Source organism: Melanaphis sacchari, unplaced genomic scaffold, assembly GCF_002803265.2.
Source record: "Melanaphis sacchari strain LSU unplaced genomic scaffold, SCAv2.0 Contig27_pilon_pilon, whole genome shotgun sequence".
Taxonomy (NCBI): Eukaryota; Metazoa; Arthropoda; class Insecta; order Hemiptera; family Aphididae; genus Melanaphis; species Melanaphis sacchari.
The window spans coordinates 2,282,794-2,303,940 of NW_020271152.1; the positions used below are offsets into that span (position 1 = coordinate 2,282,794).

The following is a 21,147-nucleotide window of genomic DNA, read 5'->3' on the forward strand; positions in this document are numbered from 1 at the left end:
TAATAATCCTTTTAACAGTTGAAACATAATATTAAAATCTTATAATGTGGTATTAGTTGACACCAAATATTTGCGTACATAAAAACATAAAAATTAATACTTAATTAATAAATTAAAAGTAATAAAAGTGTTGCCATCTTTCTGAGCATAAACAAGGTATCTCCGGAGATACCTGGTTCTTGCCCAGAACATTTAAAACCAGATATCTCCTTTTGTATGATATTAGCGTATTTAATAGTCGGAGATATATCGTTATTGCACCGAAATGTAGACAAATTTTTCCACTATTAGAATATGTTAAAACATGCATTTCGAAAAAAAGTGGAGATACCTTGTTATTGCACCGGACCCTTCAATTATAATGTTCATTACATACTAATTATTATTTGTTAAGTACATATTATAATATGAAATGAAAGATAAATTTACTTCAAACTTGTAAAAATATAACAAACATAATATTATCAATATTATTAAATCAAACGTTGCGTGAAAAGTAATCAAGAAAACGCATTTATATAATTTTTTTTATGTTTATTGGAATACTTAAGATATAAATATCAAGTAACAAATATGTTCAACTTGTCAGATAATTTCAATGTTTTTAAAATAAAAAAATAAAGTTTAGCAAACACGGTTGATATTGGGATTTTTGTAAGAATACCATAGATTACATGATAGGTATTGTATTATATCAGTTTTAGATATTGAGAATTCTTTATTGGGTAATGATTTCCATTTTTGTATTCACACTTTAAATTCTGATTCAAATGTTTTCTTATTTGGGAAAATTTAAATATAAAAATCTACACATTTTAAAAAATTTTGAATTAGGATATTTTTTTATTGTTAAAAAACTTGGAATTCGTTATGCAAACTAGAAATATGATATTTAAATAAAATTTTGAAATAATCTACAAATGGTAAAAAAAAAAAAAAAATCTTTTAAATTAATATCCTGAACTCTGGTAAATTTGATGCAGGAATATTATTCATTACAGTAGGATTGAGGTCCAACAATGGTGCTTTAATTGATTCGTAAAACTTCTCTAGTATATTTTTTAATTTTGAAAATAAAACGTGAAATTGTCAACATATTTTTCATGAATAGGTACAATCGATTATTTGAATATAGTTATCGACATACCTATTATTCACAAAGATCAAATAAATCTATAGCTGTTTTTATTAGATAGTCACATAAGTTATAAGTCATAACTCATAAAGTTAATATTTTAACTCATAAAAAAATATTTTTTTAGTTTGTTTTAAAACATTCATTAGTATATTTTAATTTAATAATAGGTACATTTATTTATAAACATGCTAACTTTTTGATTAGAACCCTTTCAAATGGATTCATTAGTAAATAAAACGTTCACCTATTTTATATAATGCTCTCTCCATTTTTTTTCTTCATATACTATAACTAATAATTTAAAGAGAATAATAGTCATGGATTCTTTAATAATTTTTACTTAAAGTCATATTCAGTTATTCTAATATTAAAATATCGTTGATATTTTGATTTTTTAATAAATATAGTTGTTCTTTCTATCTTACTTCACTAATCACTTATTTCATTATAATTATTATTAAATACACTACTATACGTAAAGTACACGGAATACGAACACCTTTATTTACTGATACCATTGATTTATAATAAAATCAATGCTAATACTATTTATTTTTTTCATTTGAATAACTAAATAATGAAGATTGAGTATACAATAGACATGTTTCGTTTCATTTTCTAATTTAAATTTTTGGCAATGAAAATCTAAGATAGGTTGAATTGCAAAATTTTAATCTAAATTAAAATAGGTAGGTATATGTAAAATATAGTAATTTATAAATACCTATATTTAATATTTTTAAGTACTTATAACAATATTTTCATTTTTTTAATCTGTAGGTAATAGGTCAATAATAGGTCATCGAACATATCGCTTGATAATTTTATAATGGCACTTATAAATATTTATATTTATTATTAAAAACAATTATAAAAATATAGAAACGAATAGTTAGTTTTATAATTAGATAAGTACTTATGTATAAACACATCATACCAATTTTGTCTTTATTGGTAGATATGTAATCTTTATATAGATTTATATAAATTAATAAATTATATAGGTATAAAGAATATTTTAAAGTATTATATATTATTTAAACTATTACTGACATATTAATCAATTAAGTGTGATAGTTATAAATGAAAGATGATTATTATTCCATAAATATTGTAAAAAATCATTTTTAGAAATGTTTAATAAAGAGTAAAGACTTTTGTGAAATTTAAATTCAAAACTGACAATTGCCTGTTGTTTAAAATGTGTATCAATTAATTTTCTAGATGTCTTTTCAATCGCTGTACGCTGTAAGTTATGTTTACTAACTCATTTTAATTATCTACTCATAATGCTCAGATATTGGTACTATAATCAATAAATTATACCATAAGAAAATATTGATAGTTTTAAATGTTTTAATACCTATTGCTTGATGTAAAGAGTAAGTAGTTAATATATAAAATATTGATGACAATAATTAATTAATTACTCATACCTTTAAATTTTAATATAGGATATAGATTTAATATGTAGGTAAACTGTGCAGTGTAAATTAACAAAGATATTGATATATTTTGTTATAAGACATAATATTATGTTGTCTTAATATGATGCTTCATTTTAAAAATAATAAAAATTTATAAATTTTTTTATGTAAATTATTATTATTTATCAAACTATTCAAATTATTATTATTATCATTGATTTTAAAATATGTTCTTTAATCAATGCTAGTATATAATATAAGGTAATCAATTTAAGTGTCTATACTCATTTTATCGGAAACTTTTAACATAATCATTGCAAAACAACATTAAGAAAAAACATTTTATTTTTAAAATATTTTTTTATTACAGCTTATTTAAAAAAAATTTTAACCCGAAAAATAAAAATGATAACATTTTCTGATAAATGTTGTTTTATAATTGTAAAAAATTGTGTTTTCATAAAATTGTACATTTTCGAAATAGCGAGTTTAAACACATCATAAATGTGATCACCTTATATGATTTATATACGCACCTGAGCATCTGCGATACAAAAAAGATGATTATTAATGGTATAAAATAAATTTAACATTGCATTTCATGATATTAGTTATAATTTATAAAATTACCACCAGTAACTGATTGCAACTGCCATCGAGTTTAATGAATTGTAATAGTTCGGCGGTTATGAATATAGGTACGCAGCATGTCGAATTATCATTGTTGGTACTTGATAGAATTATAAATATATTCTACATACTCGTATTCTATGGTCAAAACTGGCCGTTCACCACGAAACATCGTTATTCTTACCTACATTTTTATACATTTTAATGTCCCTCCTCAATAGGTTTCATCCTTTGAAATAACCGCTGTTTTAATATGCGAAAACCACGTACAATCTGGGAATGGACTGTTGTGCGTTGTTAGGGGTCAATAAGGAAATTTATTGTGAAGTATAAAAGGTTTGGTTTCAAATTACTTATCTTTTAAAAGCTCTATATGTACCTATTCAGGCTGTTCCATTTTCGTGTATTCTGGGAACTACGTATACATGATATCTGATTGTTATCATACTTATCATCACATAGAAGACTAATAGAAAAAAAGTATCCTAAAAAGAATTCCCTGAAACCAAGTACATTATTTGTATACATATAATACATTGTATGTAAGCATAGACCTTATACCTTAAGGTCTATGTATGTAAGTGTTATGTGTCTATATATTATGTCATTAAATTATAGAAAATATAGGTTATTAAATTTCAGATTGAAGAAAAAAATTCATTTTACAAAGCTTAGAAAATTTTAGTTTTCAAATATCGTGATGAATCGTTGAATAGAACATGCATGTATTAATAAGTAATAAAGTATAAAAATCACATTTATGTCATAAAAAATCAATAAAATATGCCGCCGCTGCTTTGTCACGAATCTTTAATAAGAAATTTTTTCATTTAATTTAATTAGTCGATTTTAATATTTATTGGAAATTTTAATAATATTTATTATAAGCCGCAATACTGGTACTAAACCATAATTATTATGATTATATTTTATACACGTGTAAAGCATTATGTGATTGCAATTTGATTTAACTCCCAAATAACGTGGTATGAGTCACGACCCTCGAAATTTGCGATCGAATAGATGATACTTACGTGTAGCAAATATTCACGTAACGAACGCGGTTTTAAACCACCACAAATACACGTTCATGAAATTAAACAATTATATAAGTCGACGTGTTTACACGAAATAATCGCTTGTTTGGAAGAATTTTGCAATTTCTTCGCAAGAAATTAATAGTATTAAATTTTAGGTGAACTTCCGCTGTCGGTATTTAAAATTAAGTACGCATCGTTTACTCTGACTTCATGCGCATATACGTATCTGTGCGATAATCCCATCATAGTGAATGTTCGGCCACCAATGCCGTATCTATGTTTAGCAAAACTGGGGTGCGAATGGTGCGATAGACATTTGAGTTAATGAAGCCTCGATGTATTTAAAAAAAATATATTTTGCAAGTTTTTTGCATACCCACTTTCAGAATTAACAAGTTGGTAGTTTGTAAATTACAGCAAACTATGAATGGATGAGCTAATTCTACACTTCCATTTACCAAAAAATTTCATCGAGATTCGTGAGGATTTGCGACTCAGTGTTAGGAAAATATATGTTTTGAACGTAACACAAGAAAATCAAAAAAACTTAAATGGTTTAAATTTTGCTTTGAAGTCAAAGTCTCCGTGACTGCAAGATTAGTTTTTATAGAAACTCTCGTGTTTACGAGGACTTCGTTGAAGTGTCAAGCAAAAGTTTTCCACCTAAACTTTCTCTATACTAAAGCCCAGAGACAAGATCAAACTTCATTTATTGCATTTATTGGTTACTTTATTTTTTTTTATACCTGAATTACACGTTTAAAAGTACTCCAACTACAGTGATCATGGACTTTTAAAATTTCACACTTATTCTTTACTGGGTAATCAAGTGATGTATTATGCTGTATTAAATGTGCTGTATAGACGATTGGAGGTCATTACTCAATACATAGTTTCGTCGATAATATTGATATATATATACATCAAACACTCATATTTTTGATATTTATATATTCAATATAATTATATGTACATTGTACAGTGAAATTATTTAATATGATATAAAATACTTTATAAATACGATAAAGGTCGATGATCGTTGTATTCACATATACAATATACCTTTATTTTTATACATGTGCGTTAAAATGTAAATATCAATAATAAAACAAATAAATAGATGTTAGTTAAAATGTATTATTGTGTACCTGAGAAATACGTGAAAACTGAGTATACTAATGAGTAATGACTAATGAATAATGGTATTAAAATGTATGCTATCGGATGATACTAATTAAATGAGCATATAGAACAAATTATATAATCCTTATATATTTTAAAAGTATAGATTTAATTTTAATGACAAAAAAAAAAAAAAAAATTAAGTATAATTTAAATTACTTACCTATACTTTTAACAATCTTTTTGTATCTATGTATAGACGTTCTAAGAAATAAAATACAAAATATAAAGTTTTCACATTGATTGTATTTGAAAATGATATGTTCCAGATGAGTTGCTAACTAGTCTAAAGAAAGTATATAATTTTTAAATAAAAATTCTTAACGTTTAAGGAGAAACACATACGGTTTTTGATTCGATTATCTAACATAACCGAAACAATGATTTATTTCATTGAACTTTTATATATTTATAGTAAAACAGAAAAAAACTCAGCGGATGCAGTACTGTGAACCAATATTGTATGTACATATTATAATGACCTAAATATCCTATAAGTTAAAATTTCGAGACTTTTTATTTCAAGTGTTACAAAAAACACCAATTGACAGTAAACGGATATTGAGTGTAACATTTTGATGAGCATGCTGTATCGTTAAAACCCAGAATCGTACTAGATAGTTTTGAAAATGACAGTGCCGAATTTATTGCAATTATTGTGCAATTTTCAAAATTGAGTCATACATTAATGTTGTTGAAAAATATTTGGTAATTTCGATGACTAAATCTTTGGGATTCTTCATTTTTCACCCTGTTACTATATTTTTGAAATTATTTGTTAAATGTTCTAATTACCACGTAAACATATTATATAATAGTTACCTAATACTAATTTGTGAATGGTTTATGTTATGATTTATGAATTCGACAATAATATGATCATTAAAAATAGATTTACTTTAATTAGATCGATTGTATTTTTTAGAAACTTTACATTCGTGCACAAAACTCGCTTGTACAGTGAACACAAACAATCGGTTAAAATTATTTCTATCGATCACCAATCACACGACTGCGTTTTGTTGTTCATTGTTGTTTATGTAGTTGATAGGTAGACACTTTGCGACTTTTTGCAGTTTTTAATTGACTATTTGAACTTATAAAATAATAATTAGATTGAATTATCTAATTTTTAATTGTGAAAATTTGTAGATTTTATGTTTAGTCGTTACAAAAAAGATACTTCACGTCTATACATTGAATATAACTTAAGAGTATGATGTACAGTTGTCAGTATAAAAATGTATACTTTAAACGCTATAATACTTAATTTGTTAGTTTTTGATATCTCTAAATTGTAAATAAATTTTTTTGTCTTTCCCCTTGAACTTTTAGTTATTGCGAGTTGGCTTTATAACATTTACACCGATTGCTGATGTAACTATCTATTTGACGCGCTGATGCGTGGTGTCTTTATAATTATTTATTATATAGAACTTTTAAAATACAGAGATGAATTAACATTTTATGAAAACTAATTTAAAGACGAACAACATTACAAATAATAAAAAATATTAATTTAAAGCTTTTGTATTTTCTATACTGTGTAATAATTAATAAATGAATTATTACAATTTCAGGGTTGAACAAAAATATGTTTTAATGATAATTAGTGGTTTTGCGCAGGTAAATGCGTTTAAAATAATTGAGTACAGTAACCTCGGTGTTATCGCACGTGATAGTAATATAATTTACACTTTTATTTTTATTATTATTAAAACTGTAAGTAGAATATTAATATATTTATAAAGTAACTATTTGCTCAACTCTGGAAATATCAAAGGGTAAGGGTTGTTAGGGTCCAACGTGTCCGTGCTGATCGGTGTCGGTGGTCTCGGGTCTTGTTCGGTGCAGCCGACCAACCAGTAGGTGACCACCGCTCCTTTACCCTTTAGTTCCACATCGCCTCTCAGCTCTAACTTGAATGTCTGAAATGTGTCTAGTATGTGTTTGGTTGCCCAGCTCACGTGAATTCTTAATGCTGTAAAGTAAAATAATTTTGATTATTATATATTTGACTATTCATATTATTATTATGTATGCTTATACAGTTAGGTATAAAGTGGATTAATTTTTTTTTTTTTTTTTTGGGGGGGGGGGGGGAGGGTCACGGGGATGATGATTTTTGAAGTTTGCACCATTTTTTTATTTTTTTGTTATTTATTCTGTATAATTTGTTTATCAATGTTTTAATTTTGTACGTATATATATATATATATAATATATATATATATATATACATTGTATGCAAATTATATGCATCTATGTTTGTACCACAGTTTCTACAATAAACAATAGCTACTTATTAGAATACTTTATACTATATTGTATACATATTATATGAACCATGACGATTGGGGACAAGCTAGAGTAGCTGCTGTTCTATTTAAAATTATGGTGTGTATTAGTTATAGCTATGGGGCACGATCTAATAGTAATAACTAATAATCGTTAAATTGTTAAAACAAAAAATCATAAAAATGATTGATATTTTATCTTATAATCCCTATTAAAGTATTAAAAATAAAAATAAAATCTAAAAACCGAAGATATTCACTTGTGTAAATATATAATTCTGTTTTAATTGGTTTTTTTACAACTAATGTTACTGTATAATTTTATAGATATATAATTTATTACAGAATTGATTCGATCTTGTTAAATTTAATTAGACGATGAAATATATGAAATATATAGGCAGATAGTATGCATGGCCTTCACAAATAATAGAAAAATTGAATCGATGCCTCCGATAGTTACAATCTTTATATTTATGGGCTGTTGAAGTCGTTACTTTAAATATTTCTTTTTTATTATTCGAATACGCGTTGCTTCATTGCATGGTTAGCAATAAATATTTAAAATACTCTATGGTAAATATTGTAAAATATAAATATAAATTTATAAATACTTTCATGAATAAATTATTTTATATTATCATATATGTAGTTATATAATTCCATCAGTTGAGTTAATCGGTGCACAATGCTAAATGTGAATAATACGAATGGAATAGTACGATTACATACAAACTGTTTCATCTTCATCGATATGTGAGTATTGATATGTATATAAATATTATTTTTATTGAGGTATAATTGATAATAGGTCATAACATAACAATCATTAAAAAGTCTAAATATTATAATGTTTATATTTTCAGAGTTAATCACCAGAAGTTAAAAAAACGTTTTCCTTTTTTTACAAATCGTTTTGCTTAAAAATAAAATAGAATTGACTATTTTCATGGAAAAAATGGTGTCGTTATTATGAAGGTAAGGTAAGCGTAGGCATTTAGACAGTTTTAAGAGTACGTGATACATTAGATATAATATTATCTTACTCTTCACCCTATTTAGACTATTTTATCTATCAATACTGTAGTGATATTATATTTTATACTCACGTTCTCCAGTTGACTCCATTCTAGATGCAGTATTAACGGTGTCCCCAAAAAGACAGTAGTGTGGCATTTTCTGGCCAACAACGCCGGCGCATACAGGTCCTATAACACATTCAAAAAATAATTTAAATCATAAAATTAATAAACATTTAGTGACTATTAAAAAAACATACGTTACATTAGAATTATTTTTAAAAGGAAATCATTGTAATAGATTATGGTAATACAATATAATAGGTAATAAATTATCGTTAAAATATAATTGCTTTTAAATTAACACAATCTAATTTAACAATTATCTGTTATAATAATGTATAATTATAAACTTATAATAAAAAATAATATGGTTGATTTTCCAAGATAACTTGTATAAAAAAAATGAAGTACCAAATCATGCATAAATACATTTAATTTTTAACTAATATGATCTAACTTTTTTTTTTTTTTTTGATTCAAAATGAAAGACTCTTAAATATGAATTTTAGGACCGTGAGCATATATAATATATATTGTAGTTTATACCTGTATGAATTCCGATTCGAACTTTGAGTTGAGCATCGGGCTTATGTTGGATCGTGAACATTTGGACGGCGTCGAGAATAGCCAAAGACATGAGTGCAATTTCTTTTGCGTGGTTGTCGCCGTTTCTCTCGGGTAATCCAGAAACAACCATATAAGCGTCCCCGATTGTTTCAACCTAAAAATCAATTTTCTTGTGATTATTTATTACGGACCCGTAGTAGACGGAACAATTGAATCATAGTGTTGTCCAAGAAGGTAATATTTTTTATACGTACAGGTGAAATAATATTATGATGTGATTATGTTATTGCTATGATCAAAAAATCGATAGATTTTTACGCCACGTGCAAAAAATACTGTACGAAAAGCGTTCGTAATAATAATAAAGTAATTTTAATTATATTCACTCATAAGTGATAATTTAAATGAGATATTTGATAAAATATTATAAATTAACAATAAACAATTATCCGTGAAATTAAAATTAATATTTTTATCAAGTTTCGACAATAATATTAAAAAATGCAATTGATATATAGTTAATAACATAAATATTTTCTTGCGCATTACCTTATATACGTCGTAAAACCCAATAATCCGGTCGAAAGTGCTATATAAATCGTTTAAAAGGTTTACCACCTGAAATAATAACATAGGTGAGACAGTTATTATAGTATATATCTGTTGCAGAAGGATCAAAAAATTAAATTTAAAAGTATAATATTATTTACCTGCATCGGAGAACTCTGAGCACAAAGTACCGTAAAACCAACGATATCACTAAAGTAAACGGTCACATTTTCAAATTGTTCGGGTTTGACCATTTCGCCGGCCATCAGTTGTTGAGCGACTGGTCTGGAAACAAAAATATTCAAAGAATTTTAAAATAAAGATTTTCACGCATAATATTGCATTTATTATCATTTTAAAACAATCGATATTTTATATATGACCTGGGTAATACTTGAAATAACAATTCTTCCGATCGACGTTTTTCTTGACTCAACTGATCGGTTTTCTCTTCGACCAGAGCTTCCAAGTTATTTGCGTACTGTTCCATTCTCAGTACCAAATCATCCATTAGATTTTCGCAATATCCCCTATAATTATATAACTTTATAAAAAAAATATATAGTATAAACTATAAACATATAAATAATAATAATACAAATATAATATCAAGCGTGTTTTTGTTGATAAATTAATATATTTTTTAAACTAAGTAGCTGATAGTTTACATAACTTAAAATAAGATTGTTAGATTTTATAACTTGTAGTATCCTGTGTCATTTTGTTAATATTTATGTAGTTTTTACATTTTACTACAACGCTATATAGATATCATGTCGACGTGGCTATCTCTAGAAACGTTTTTCCTATATTTTCTGTAGCTCACACGAGTTTTCTTAATAAATTAAAATAAAATATTGTATATGTACACGTATATTTACTTATTTTTCATTGTAGGTATATTCTATTAATAATTATTAATCTAAGACTCGGAAAAAGATAAATATTGAATTTGATAACCTCCCACGTTAAATTTTGACCTATACATCTTATTTGCCCTCAATATTTACACCATAGTAATTAATGTTAAGATGGGTTCCTAGTTCTTATACAGGTGATTCTCGTTTTTGTCTATTTACTAAACGTTTCCGGTCTCGATAAAACGTACAGATAAGTTCATAGTTTCCTCCTTTTCAACATTGTTTTGATGGATTGTTTTTCACGTTCTCTTATTGGTCTAGTAAGTAATTGTCAATTTTATATTTATTGCTAGACATTTGAAGTGCTCGCATAACTTATGTGTTCGTATAATTTCTAACGTTATATTTATATTTGGCAGAATTGTGGTTTTGCAAATAAATATAGTGGTATAAGAAACATTGATGTTTGTTTTCTGTGAATAGGAATTCACAATATTGATAATCCTCAACGAATACAGATGTAGTCGAGTATAGTATTATATAACCAAAACTAGACAACCTACTCATGCCAACTCGAATACAAATTAAACTGCGAAAAAATAATAGCTGTTCATTATTATGTAAAATATATACGGTGTAAAATTAGATATATTATTGTTACCTCGTGATTTGTCGTACAATACTTCGCATGATATCGAAGCCAGGTCTTTCTTCGGGTATATCATTCCAACATCTTTGCATAAGTTCGGACAATGGTTCCGGGCAATCGTGTCCAGATATGTCGGGACGGAAATACGGTTCTTCGCGCAACTCGACTTTTTCCAAAATTTCTACCGTTATATTTGTAACGAATAATAATATTATTATCACAGTATTAATGCTGTTTGTGAATGACGACAATAATAAGTTACTCATAATATTGCATAATTATTCACAATATTACAAATTTTATGTTCGATAACAGTTTAGTTCATTGATTTAAAATTAAAATAACCGAATAGTCACAAATAAAATGAATTTATCTTAATATGATCACTTATTGTAATATATATAATATATATAAAAAAAAAAATCATATGTTTGTGATATTAAGTTAATCGTATAATATGGCATGAAGAATCATCAAACAGATAATTGAATTATTTTATAATACGTAAAAATTAAAGCTGATCGTAATCATAACGTAATATTATGTTACGACATATTAAGCAAATGGTAGGTATATGAGATGCTTTCAGTTATCCCATACTAAAAATACCATAATTTAATTTTACTTTAAAACAAAAATTATTAATATATTATTACTAAGTCGTGTGAAAAATTGATTGATTTATTGTTCAATCAAACACAATGGATCAATTACGGGTCACTAAATCATGTTAAACCATTAGCTCACTATTGGCTTGTTAAATTTTTAGTGATTGTTCATGCAATCTGGCATATATATGTTTTATTTATAAGCTAACAACAATAATAAAGTTATACGATCCTCAAGGAAATCAATAATAGATAGTTTTTTTTCATATATTATGTAGTATGGATTATTTGAACCAACTGGTTAATATTTAATCATATGGTATGATCTCTTACTGATTAAACATAAACATTTAAAAAAAGAATCATTTCAATTCTAATGTAAACTTACAGACTTTTCCTTAATTAAAACATTTTTTTTTTTTTAAATTTCCAATTACCAATATATAAATATTTTTTAAATTTAAGTGAATATGTCATAAGTATATATTTTTTTTTAAATTTACCTTGTGTCGTTAAGTCGTTTTTAACAAACTCATAAGGTCCACCACGTACAACTATTTCTTCCAAGACAATAGCAAAACTGTAAACGTCTCCTTTTTGGGTAGCTGGTATTAAATTAGTAGTGTGTTTGGAAAGAAGTTCTGGAGCTACCCATAATAGTTCTTACAGAAATAAAATAATGGATATAACTAATTAATACAATTAAATGTTTAATATCAATCTATTGCATTGTAAAAATAGCAATGTGATATCTTAATAACTGCAGATTTATAAACGATTCAATTTTTTTTGTTTAGTAATTATAATTTTATAAGTATAGAATAAGATTTTAAATATTTAAAGTCTGTCAGATAGAATTAAAAAAATTATTATCATATAATACCAAAATTGAAGTTATATAGTTGACAAAATTTTGATCAAACATTGTTTTTGACCTTTGTCAGATATATTATAAAATAAAATAAATAAATTCAAAGTTAAGTTCTTATTTAATTAAGTTAAAAATACTGAATTAAATTATATTTTTTAAATTTACCAAAAAAAATATTTAGATTTTAGGTAATAGAATAAATTATAGAATATTAATATCTGGGTAATTGAAGTTTCAAATAATATCTTATGCATATATAACCACAGCTAGTCAAAAAACAACAATTACTTTCAGTAGCATGCACATAAATTTATAATGGGGAGAGGGTTGAAGGTTAAAAAGTAAAATAGCTTAATGTAAGTTAAAATAAACAAAATTGTTTAGTTTCTATGTTATATTATCATGTCACTCCACGATAATATTAATCATAGATATGCCTATTAAATAATATTGAAATTAAAGTTTAAATTTTTATAAGTAACATTTTTATGTTATAACATTATTATATGACTCTGTATACTATTGTTATTCTCAGAATTTTTTTTCATTTAAAATTTCTCACTCCAGCTTACTGTGGTAGTAAACACTATCGTGTATAACTTCTGACGGTGTAGTTAGTGTTCGAAGTCCAAAGTTGGACAATTTAAGTACGAATCGTCCATCGATTAGGCAATTACTGGATCGTAGTTTTCCATGTACACCCACTTCACAACTATGTAAAAATGCCATACCCTGTAATAAACAAGATCAACAAAATGATCAATACGATGCTATAATTTATTAAAACCATGCTAAATTAATATATGATTGAAAATAATGTTTGATGACCTCTATGATGCATAGGTACCTTCACAATGTCGTGTATTAATGACATTCTAAAGTTCCAATCCAATCTTAGTGCATCGTTTTCCAAGACATCTTTTAAACTTCCTTTTGGGCAGTATTCGGTAAGTATAAGCACCGTAGGACAATGAATGCACGATCCAATGAAACGCACTGTATTTTCATGTGTTACATCGCGTACCTATTTCAAAATGTAATGAAATTTCGGTTAAAATGTATTTTTTAAATCTGAAATCCTGAAAATCAGCTAGATATTTCCAATGAGACTATTAGAGAAAATTATTTTAAGTATAAGCTGTTATTCAACTGTATTTGAAATTAAATCAAATTAAATACATTTATTAAACAAATTGTAGTATTCAGTTAGATCAAAGTTATAAAGTTGTAGTAAAAATAATATTTTAAATGAATAATTTAATTAAATATATTATACATTTCTATAGTATTGTATTTAGATTTTTTGAATATTTTGTATCACTTATACTGTTATAAAGTATAAGTTTGTTTACAATATTATGAAAAAATTATTCCAAGATATTGATTTATTTTCATACCATTATTGGTAGTTTTAATTGGTAAACAGTTACATCTAAAATGCATTTTTAAATAAATTAATTTAATGAAAATAATGAAAGCAAAACACTTTTACAAATTAAGCACTTATAGATTTTAGTTAATAGACTCATTCAACGCACGTTTTAAAATACGTTCTTGAGGGTAATTACAATTATTTGACGATAATATATATGTAAATTATAATTAATTTACTTACTTGTTTGATTTCCCATAAAAGTTTTTTGTTTAAATCGACTTTTTTCTTGACGACTTTTTTTATCGCCACCCTAGACCCCTGCAATAACAAAAACATAAAATATTTAGAGAAATCATTCTGAGAATTGGTTTTTGTTTACCTTGTAAATGCCGACTGTAGTATAAACTTGTGCCGGTGGCAACGACGAATTTGAAGTGTCAGACCTTCGCCGACAGATTAATTTCTCTTGCAACGCCGGTTCGAATATCTATACGAAAATAATTGGAAAGGTTAACATGACAAGGCTTTTAAAATAATAAGAAAAACATCGCAATGGTTTTATAAACGGACGAGTTTTTGTAATAACGTTGATTAGAATGTTTTATTATTTTTTTTTCATCAGCAACACATTATCATGTAGTGTAATATATATATATATATATAAACCGACTCAAAGATTTTAAAATCATACTAAATTCCTACATATACATGCATTAGATAAAATAGTATGACGTTTATGTTTACTTATCTTCCATGGCAAGGGATCAAATAAAATAGTATACCATACCTAGACGAGTGCTAATCTAATACTTGATTGTAGCCGGATTACTGTAAGGAAAGTGTTAGTGTCCGTTTAGTTTTTTACATCAATCTTATAATTTAACTTAGAATTTAAAATTCAATAATATTTTAAAAATTTTAAATAATTTTTTGGATAGGTTTTCGTATAATCCAAAAGACTTACGCTTTTATTTGTATACTACGCTCTGTGCTAAAGCTATTTTGTCTCATCGTTAAATCTGGGCATGGACCTGACAATTTTTTATTAACACATGTTAAAAATGTATTTTTTTAAATATTTATTTATTTTTTTTTTTATAGTAAATTAAACTTAATTTGACTTTTTGATTTTGCTTTTATTTTATTAGGCCAAAAATGTACATTGAATTTCGATGGTACACTTGAAAACTTTTCAAATTTATAATGTGGCACTCGAAAATTTCAATTGCTGAACGTTGTTCTGAAAAGTTTTATTTCATTTTAAGTTGATCAATAGTGTAATGATTATTAAAACAATCGATCCGATGAGAGAATATATATTTTGTATGTTTATTTTCTTATATTCTATTTTAAATAAAATATTCGAGTGTTATTTACGGGATAAATGATAATATGATTTATCTTATTAAGTTAAAAATTATACGCTTAAATACATTTTATATAGTAAATTAATTTATCATAGCTAGGATTTCAAGAATTCACTAGTTGTTTTATGTTGTATATTAGAAAACGTAGTAATCTATAATTATGTTTTAACGTTGAGTATATGAACTGCAAGAATAAAAAAGTTACTTATTTTAAACTAATTTGAGTTACCTAAGTAAGTTAAGATAAAAGTTAAGTAAATAATTATTTTTCGATATTGATAAAAAGTAACTTGAAAAGTCATAAGTTAAAAGATATAAACTACTGTTTGATTCATATTTAAAATTGACAAAATATACTCTTAAAATTCACTCTTTTTTCATGGGTAAAAACATGACATTATTTAGTTTATTTTAATTAAAAATATAGTAATAATTTAATATATCTATCTTAAATTGTTTATTATTGACTAAAAAAAAATGTAATAAAATAATATAAGATAAAATAATATTTTGATATATAATATTATATCATTTAATATAAATTGTAATTATCTTTTTTCCACGGTTTATAATGATTTTTTTTTTTTTTTTACTGAAAAGTAGATACTATTGACAAAAATATAATCTAAAAATAATTTGATTGAGAAAAATTCTAAAAAAAACCTAGATTAAAAATTATTGTAATTTTCCAAAAAAAAAAAAAAAAATAATTCCGGTTTGTGCAAAACAACAACAATGAATTATTAAAATATGAAAAATATCCAAAATTGAAAATACATTTTTATATTTCATGCATAAACAAATTTTTCTGACTTAATTCCTTTTACGAAATAACAAATCGACACATGCGAATGTTTTAAATCCACTGACGTATTGATGTTAACCAAATCAAGTTAAAATTACATAATGTAAATATTATGCATAGTATATTTTTTTTATCGTAAAACTTGCACTAAACTCATCAGTAAAAATTTAAAATATGTTAAATTATATTCATGTTTTTAATTTTTTTAAACAGTTTTGTTGATATTTTTTTTTCGATTATCTTCTTAAAATTGAACATAGAACAGAAATAAGGTAATTTATAACCTTTAAGTTCTGCCATCTTAAATGTTTTTGTAATAAATATAATAGATATTGAATATTGATACTTTTGAAGTCTATTACTGATAGTTAATTGGGCAGATTAATTGATTTTTTGAGTTTTAAATCAGTAGTACGTGTTAACGTACTTTGGTGCTAAAAATTCCTGCCCTAATAAATCGTGATAATGGAATTATTAGTTTCAGAATATATTTGAACAGTATACCAATAATTATAAGTATGGTATAATATTTTTTGAAAATATCGTTGAGGCTATAATGCAATGTAAATAGTATATATACATGTACCACAACTGTTGATAGTAAAGAAAATAATTATCTAAATACGTTTCATAAGTATACTTTTTAAACACATAAAATACATTACCTCAGTTGGTTTCTGTAGAGCCAAACGAGATGAATACGGTTTACTGACTTCAATCAATACTTCTTCAGGTCGTACTCTCCAACTCATATTGTTTAAATCCGCCGCAAGCTTAAGCTGTCTGTTTTCAATTGAAAAAATTATTTTATTAGCTAAATTCTAACTTAAATATAATTTCTTTGTAATTTTTACTGCAATATTAAATGCATACCTGTTAACGATGAAAGCTAATACTGTGACGAATGAAATGAACACGGTGAAAGCAATCAATGCATATAACATTATATAGTAAATATCTGTGTGCAAAAATTAAAATGAAATCGAGGAGTTAAAAATTTAAAAATAAATTAGTATTTATATAATAATATTTATAATTGTGTACATTTTTTCAGTTAAATATATAACCATATAGTTTGAAATATGGATATGGTTTTTTTTTTTTTTTTTTAAGAAAAATAAGAGTGATAGGTGAGTGGCTGCACGGTTTGATAAATATTATAAAAATAAAAAAGTATTCGATGCATTATTTAATATTATATTTCTAATGGATCATATACGACGAACTTGCGATAGATGAAATTATTCGTTTGCAATATCTACCATATTTTTTATTTTATTTTTTACTTAAAATTATATCTTATATTTCAAATGATTGGTCGGCTGTCGTTTGGCGCCAACGAATACATTTAATATAATATACATATATAGATACTATAGACAGCGCATTTTTACTTTTTTTCGTAATCGACCTTTTCCGTTTTGCCCAAATCAGATAACTGTGACCTTTCTTTTTGCACCAAAAGAAATTCAACGACTTTGTTATAATTTTATAAACACTGTTTTCTGTGACTGCATTTTAAAATGTTTTGTTCATATCCAAAATATAATATGATTAGCTATAATAATTTATCAAAAATAAAAATAAAATACAGTAAATTATTACATTTATTTTAGTAATATTTAAAGCCATTGCGGCTAACCGTGAAATCATAATATTGTTTTGATGATATTAAATATTAGTGGCTTATCTAATTTTGGATTTAGAGTGGATTGATTAATGTTTTGATTTTATAATGAAGTTTGATTTCCAATTTAATATTTCCAACTAATGACGAGTTAAATTAATTAAATACTGATAAGATCGTACTTAGACAGAGCAAAATCTATATTATTATAATATGCATGCATTGGAAAATAGAACATAATTACCTTTAGAATCGCAGGCTGGTCCGCTTCCCAGGAACCCGCAAGCCGGAACATCCTCAGGTGGTCCATCCGATCCGCCAGGCCAGTGGATGTGTTTACCAATCACTGGACTGTAGTTTCTCGCCTCCCCGTAGTACTTGGCCACTACCTCGAACCTACCCGTAATCGGGTCTAAGTCCAATATCGCGTAATCCGCATCTCTGTCACCGTTTTCGTCGATCCTCACTCGACCAGTGACACCTTTTCACGCCAAAACGACAACAACAACCCCAAGGAGTGATAAATAACCATAAATATATATATCAAATATACGTAACGTACTATACATTATTATAAATCATCCCCCTCATACGATCTACTCCCAAACCACCCACCCCTACAGGATCATCTCATCGTCTTCAGAAACTGATCGTTTGAGCACAATATCGTTACCTAACAGAAATATATTTATTATTTGTCAGTTGTCAAATTGTCCGATAATGTAAGTTTAAGATAAATATATATTTACACGATTTTGAGCTAAACATATTACTATAAACAAATACACCATAAAATATTTAACGAATTTCAACGTTATTATTCGTATAATTATCATAATATGTGACATAAATATTTAATGTAATATCAACGGGGCTGTTTTCGTAATTTTTTTGATCGGATGGAATAATATTTAAATATTTTCATCAATCTATTGTATTAGTATATTATTACGTCTATAGTTATAAGCGGTGGCTTAACGATTTTAAACGGCATTCCAATTTGTACCCATTAAACGATTTAAGCTTGTAATAAGTTTAATGATGTAATGTCATATTTTAAGATACACAACCACTATAATAATGCCTGTCTCAAATTAAGCAACAGCGTGTAAACGATGTGTTCGGAATTATTTTGAATTAAAAATATTACTGTTTCGTTGTATTACAATTTAAAATTGTTGGAGTTCAGTATAATAATTATTACGTTTTAATAATTTATTAGCGAATTCAAAGCCATTTTACCGTTAAACGTTCTGTTCCACATCAAACTGGTGATTGTTTTGCCGTCTTTGATGTTTTGTTTGTTGGTCAGAGTTTCGTTCATTGCCATGCCAAGCAAATGTACGCCATCGTAAAATGCACCGACGAAAAAATTTACCTAAATACCAATAATATCGACCTTTACACTATCATCTCATCATTCGTCCGACAATCATATTTATGGTTATGGCTGTCATTATTATTTAGTTTGTTATACTCACTTCTTCATTCTCGGACAGCGTGTAGTTGTAATTTTCTAGTGCCTTTTGCTTGACCAGCTTAGAGAAATTGTGAAATTGTGAACTGGTGGGTTTTAGCAGGGACACCCGCAACAATGCCTGGTAAGCTTTTCTGGCGGCACCGTCTTCACTGTCTCCCGTCGACCATCCGTGTTCGCCCCAATAAGAGCCCTAGTAATAAATTAATATTATAAATGCCACTGATCAAAAAATAAAAAATAAAATTTAGAACACAAATGTATTCGAGTGGTGAATCTTGATGAATAATTTTTGATTTTATTTAAAATAAAACATTAAAAAATACGTTCGAAATAGTTTTTTTTACTGTTTTATTAATTGTTTTAACTGCTAAAGAAACTTATTTTAATATATTGTATAACTCATGTCGGCTGTTATTATATTCGTTATTTTTTAAGATGTAAATAGGTTACAGTTATTGAGAGAGGAGAGAGTATAGAACCTTAAAATAACTTCTAATGACAAAAAAAAAGTTATTTTTTTTTATAGTTTTAACATTACAGCAAGTAATTATTGTTATTCACGCAAGCAGACCGTGGAATTTTTTTCTGACTAAGTCTTTACCACCAAAAATAATACATACATTTCTATTAATTAAAACTTCTTTATTTTCAAAGGGTCATTTATAATTATAATATTTTTCTAAGCCTTTAAGGTTTTCGAAAAAAATTGTTTCACTTGAGAACGTATTATTATTTACACGCATTTTGTTTACCTGTACTAATTCCACGTCCAAAAACGCCCAATCGCCTTTAGTCATCCCGAGCTTGTGAGCAGCCAACATACATTTCCGCACCAACGTTCCCCTCACACATAGTATTACGACTGTTTTAAAATACAAAAATAGAAGAATAATTAGATCAATAGGTATAAAAAAAAAATAAAAAAAATAGATCTCTCATGTTTTTTGAAATGTATTTTATTCGTCAACGCTAAACAGTGCTAATCTCTTTTCTTCACTTCAATATACCATAATATTGAATATTAAATAATATATATATTATCATTACTTAATTTTAAATGCATAAACAATATAAATGAACGTTATTGTGTTCGTAAGTCAGCTAATATTTTATTCATAATAAATTCTTCATTTACACTAACATCAATAACAATAAATCTTAAAAGTTTATAACTTACAAACAACTAAATTTTAACTGAATCCCATTATAATATATATTATTATCTTAAACGAACAAAACGCTAATCATTTAACATAGGTAATTGGAAATTTATTCACATAAGTAAACATAATATTCATTAAATGAATGTCAAAAATATTTTGATATGAATTTAAAAATCATTACAATTACCTGTTGCCTGAATGCTAGCATCTTTTAAATAATTTTCACAGTGTGGATCTTCATCATTTCCATCTAAATCTCGTATAAAACTCAAAACACCAGCTTTTTTAAGCCCAATTTCCAAGTTTTTACCTGTAAAATTTAGCACCTTAAATTAGAGTATACATGTATTACTGTTTTTTCATTTTAAAAGTTATTTAACAAATTAAAATACTTATAGATTTTTTCATATAAACGGATATTTTTTGCAAT

The 21,147-nt window shown here is 26.0% G+C and overlaps 1 protein-coding gene across 3 annotated transcripts in view; it reads right to left on the reverse strand.

The window, feature by feature from the left end:
- Positions 1 to 6,961: 6,961 nt before the first annotated feature.
- Positions 6,962 to 21,147, reverse strand: part of LOC112595428 (atrial natriuretic peptide receptor 1-like) — a 55,856-nt gene continuing 41,670 nt past the window's right edge. For 2 of the 3 annotated variants that reach the window (XM_025340638.1, XM_025340637.1), the window contains 19 exons: positions 20,905 to 21,027; positions 20,307 to 20,416; positions 19,556 to 19,744; positions 19,317 to 19,452; positions 18,319 to 18,555; positions 17,321 to 17,405; positions 17,113 to 17,230; positions 14,655 to 14,762; positions 14,516 to 14,593; positions 13,748 to 13,924; positions 13,473 to 13,632; positions 12,533 to 12,691; positions 11,434 to 11,602; positions 10,296 to 10,442; positions 10,074 to 10,197; positions 9,913 to 9,981; positions 9,343 to 9,517; positions 8,824 to 8,922; positions 6,962 to 7,398 (listed from right to left, as the gene is read on the reverse strand). In XM_025340638.1, coding sequence (XP_025196423.1) covers positions 7,172 to 7,398; positions 8,824 to 8,922; positions 9,343 to 9,517; positions 9,913 to 9,981; positions 10,074 to 10,197; positions 10,296 to 10,442; positions 11,434 to 11,602; positions 12,533 to 12,691; positions 13,473 to 13,632; positions 13,748 to 13,924; positions 14,516 to 14,593; positions 14,655 to 14,762; positions 17,113 to 17,230; positions 17,321 to 17,405; positions 18,319 to 18,555; positions 19,317 to 19,452; positions 19,556 to 19,744; positions 20,307 to 20,416; positions 20,905 to 21,027 — 2,690 coding nt within the window. In that variant the 3' untranslated portion in view covers positions 6,962 to 7,171. The remainder of the gene's footprint in view (positions 7,399 to 8,823; positions 8,923 to 9,342; positions 9,518 to 9,912; positions 9,982 to 10,073; positions 10,198 to 10,295; positions 10,443 to 11,433; positions 11,603 to 12,532; positions 12,692 to 13,472; positions 13,633 to 13,747; positions 13,925 to 14,515; positions 14,594 to 14,654; positions 14,763 to 17,112; positions 17,231 to 17,320; positions 17,406 to 18,318; positions 18,556 to 19,316; positions 19,453 to 19,555; positions 19,745 to 20,306; positions 20,417 to 20,904; positions 21,028 to 21,147) is intronic. The other variant, XM_025340639.1, reaches the window with a different exon arrangement.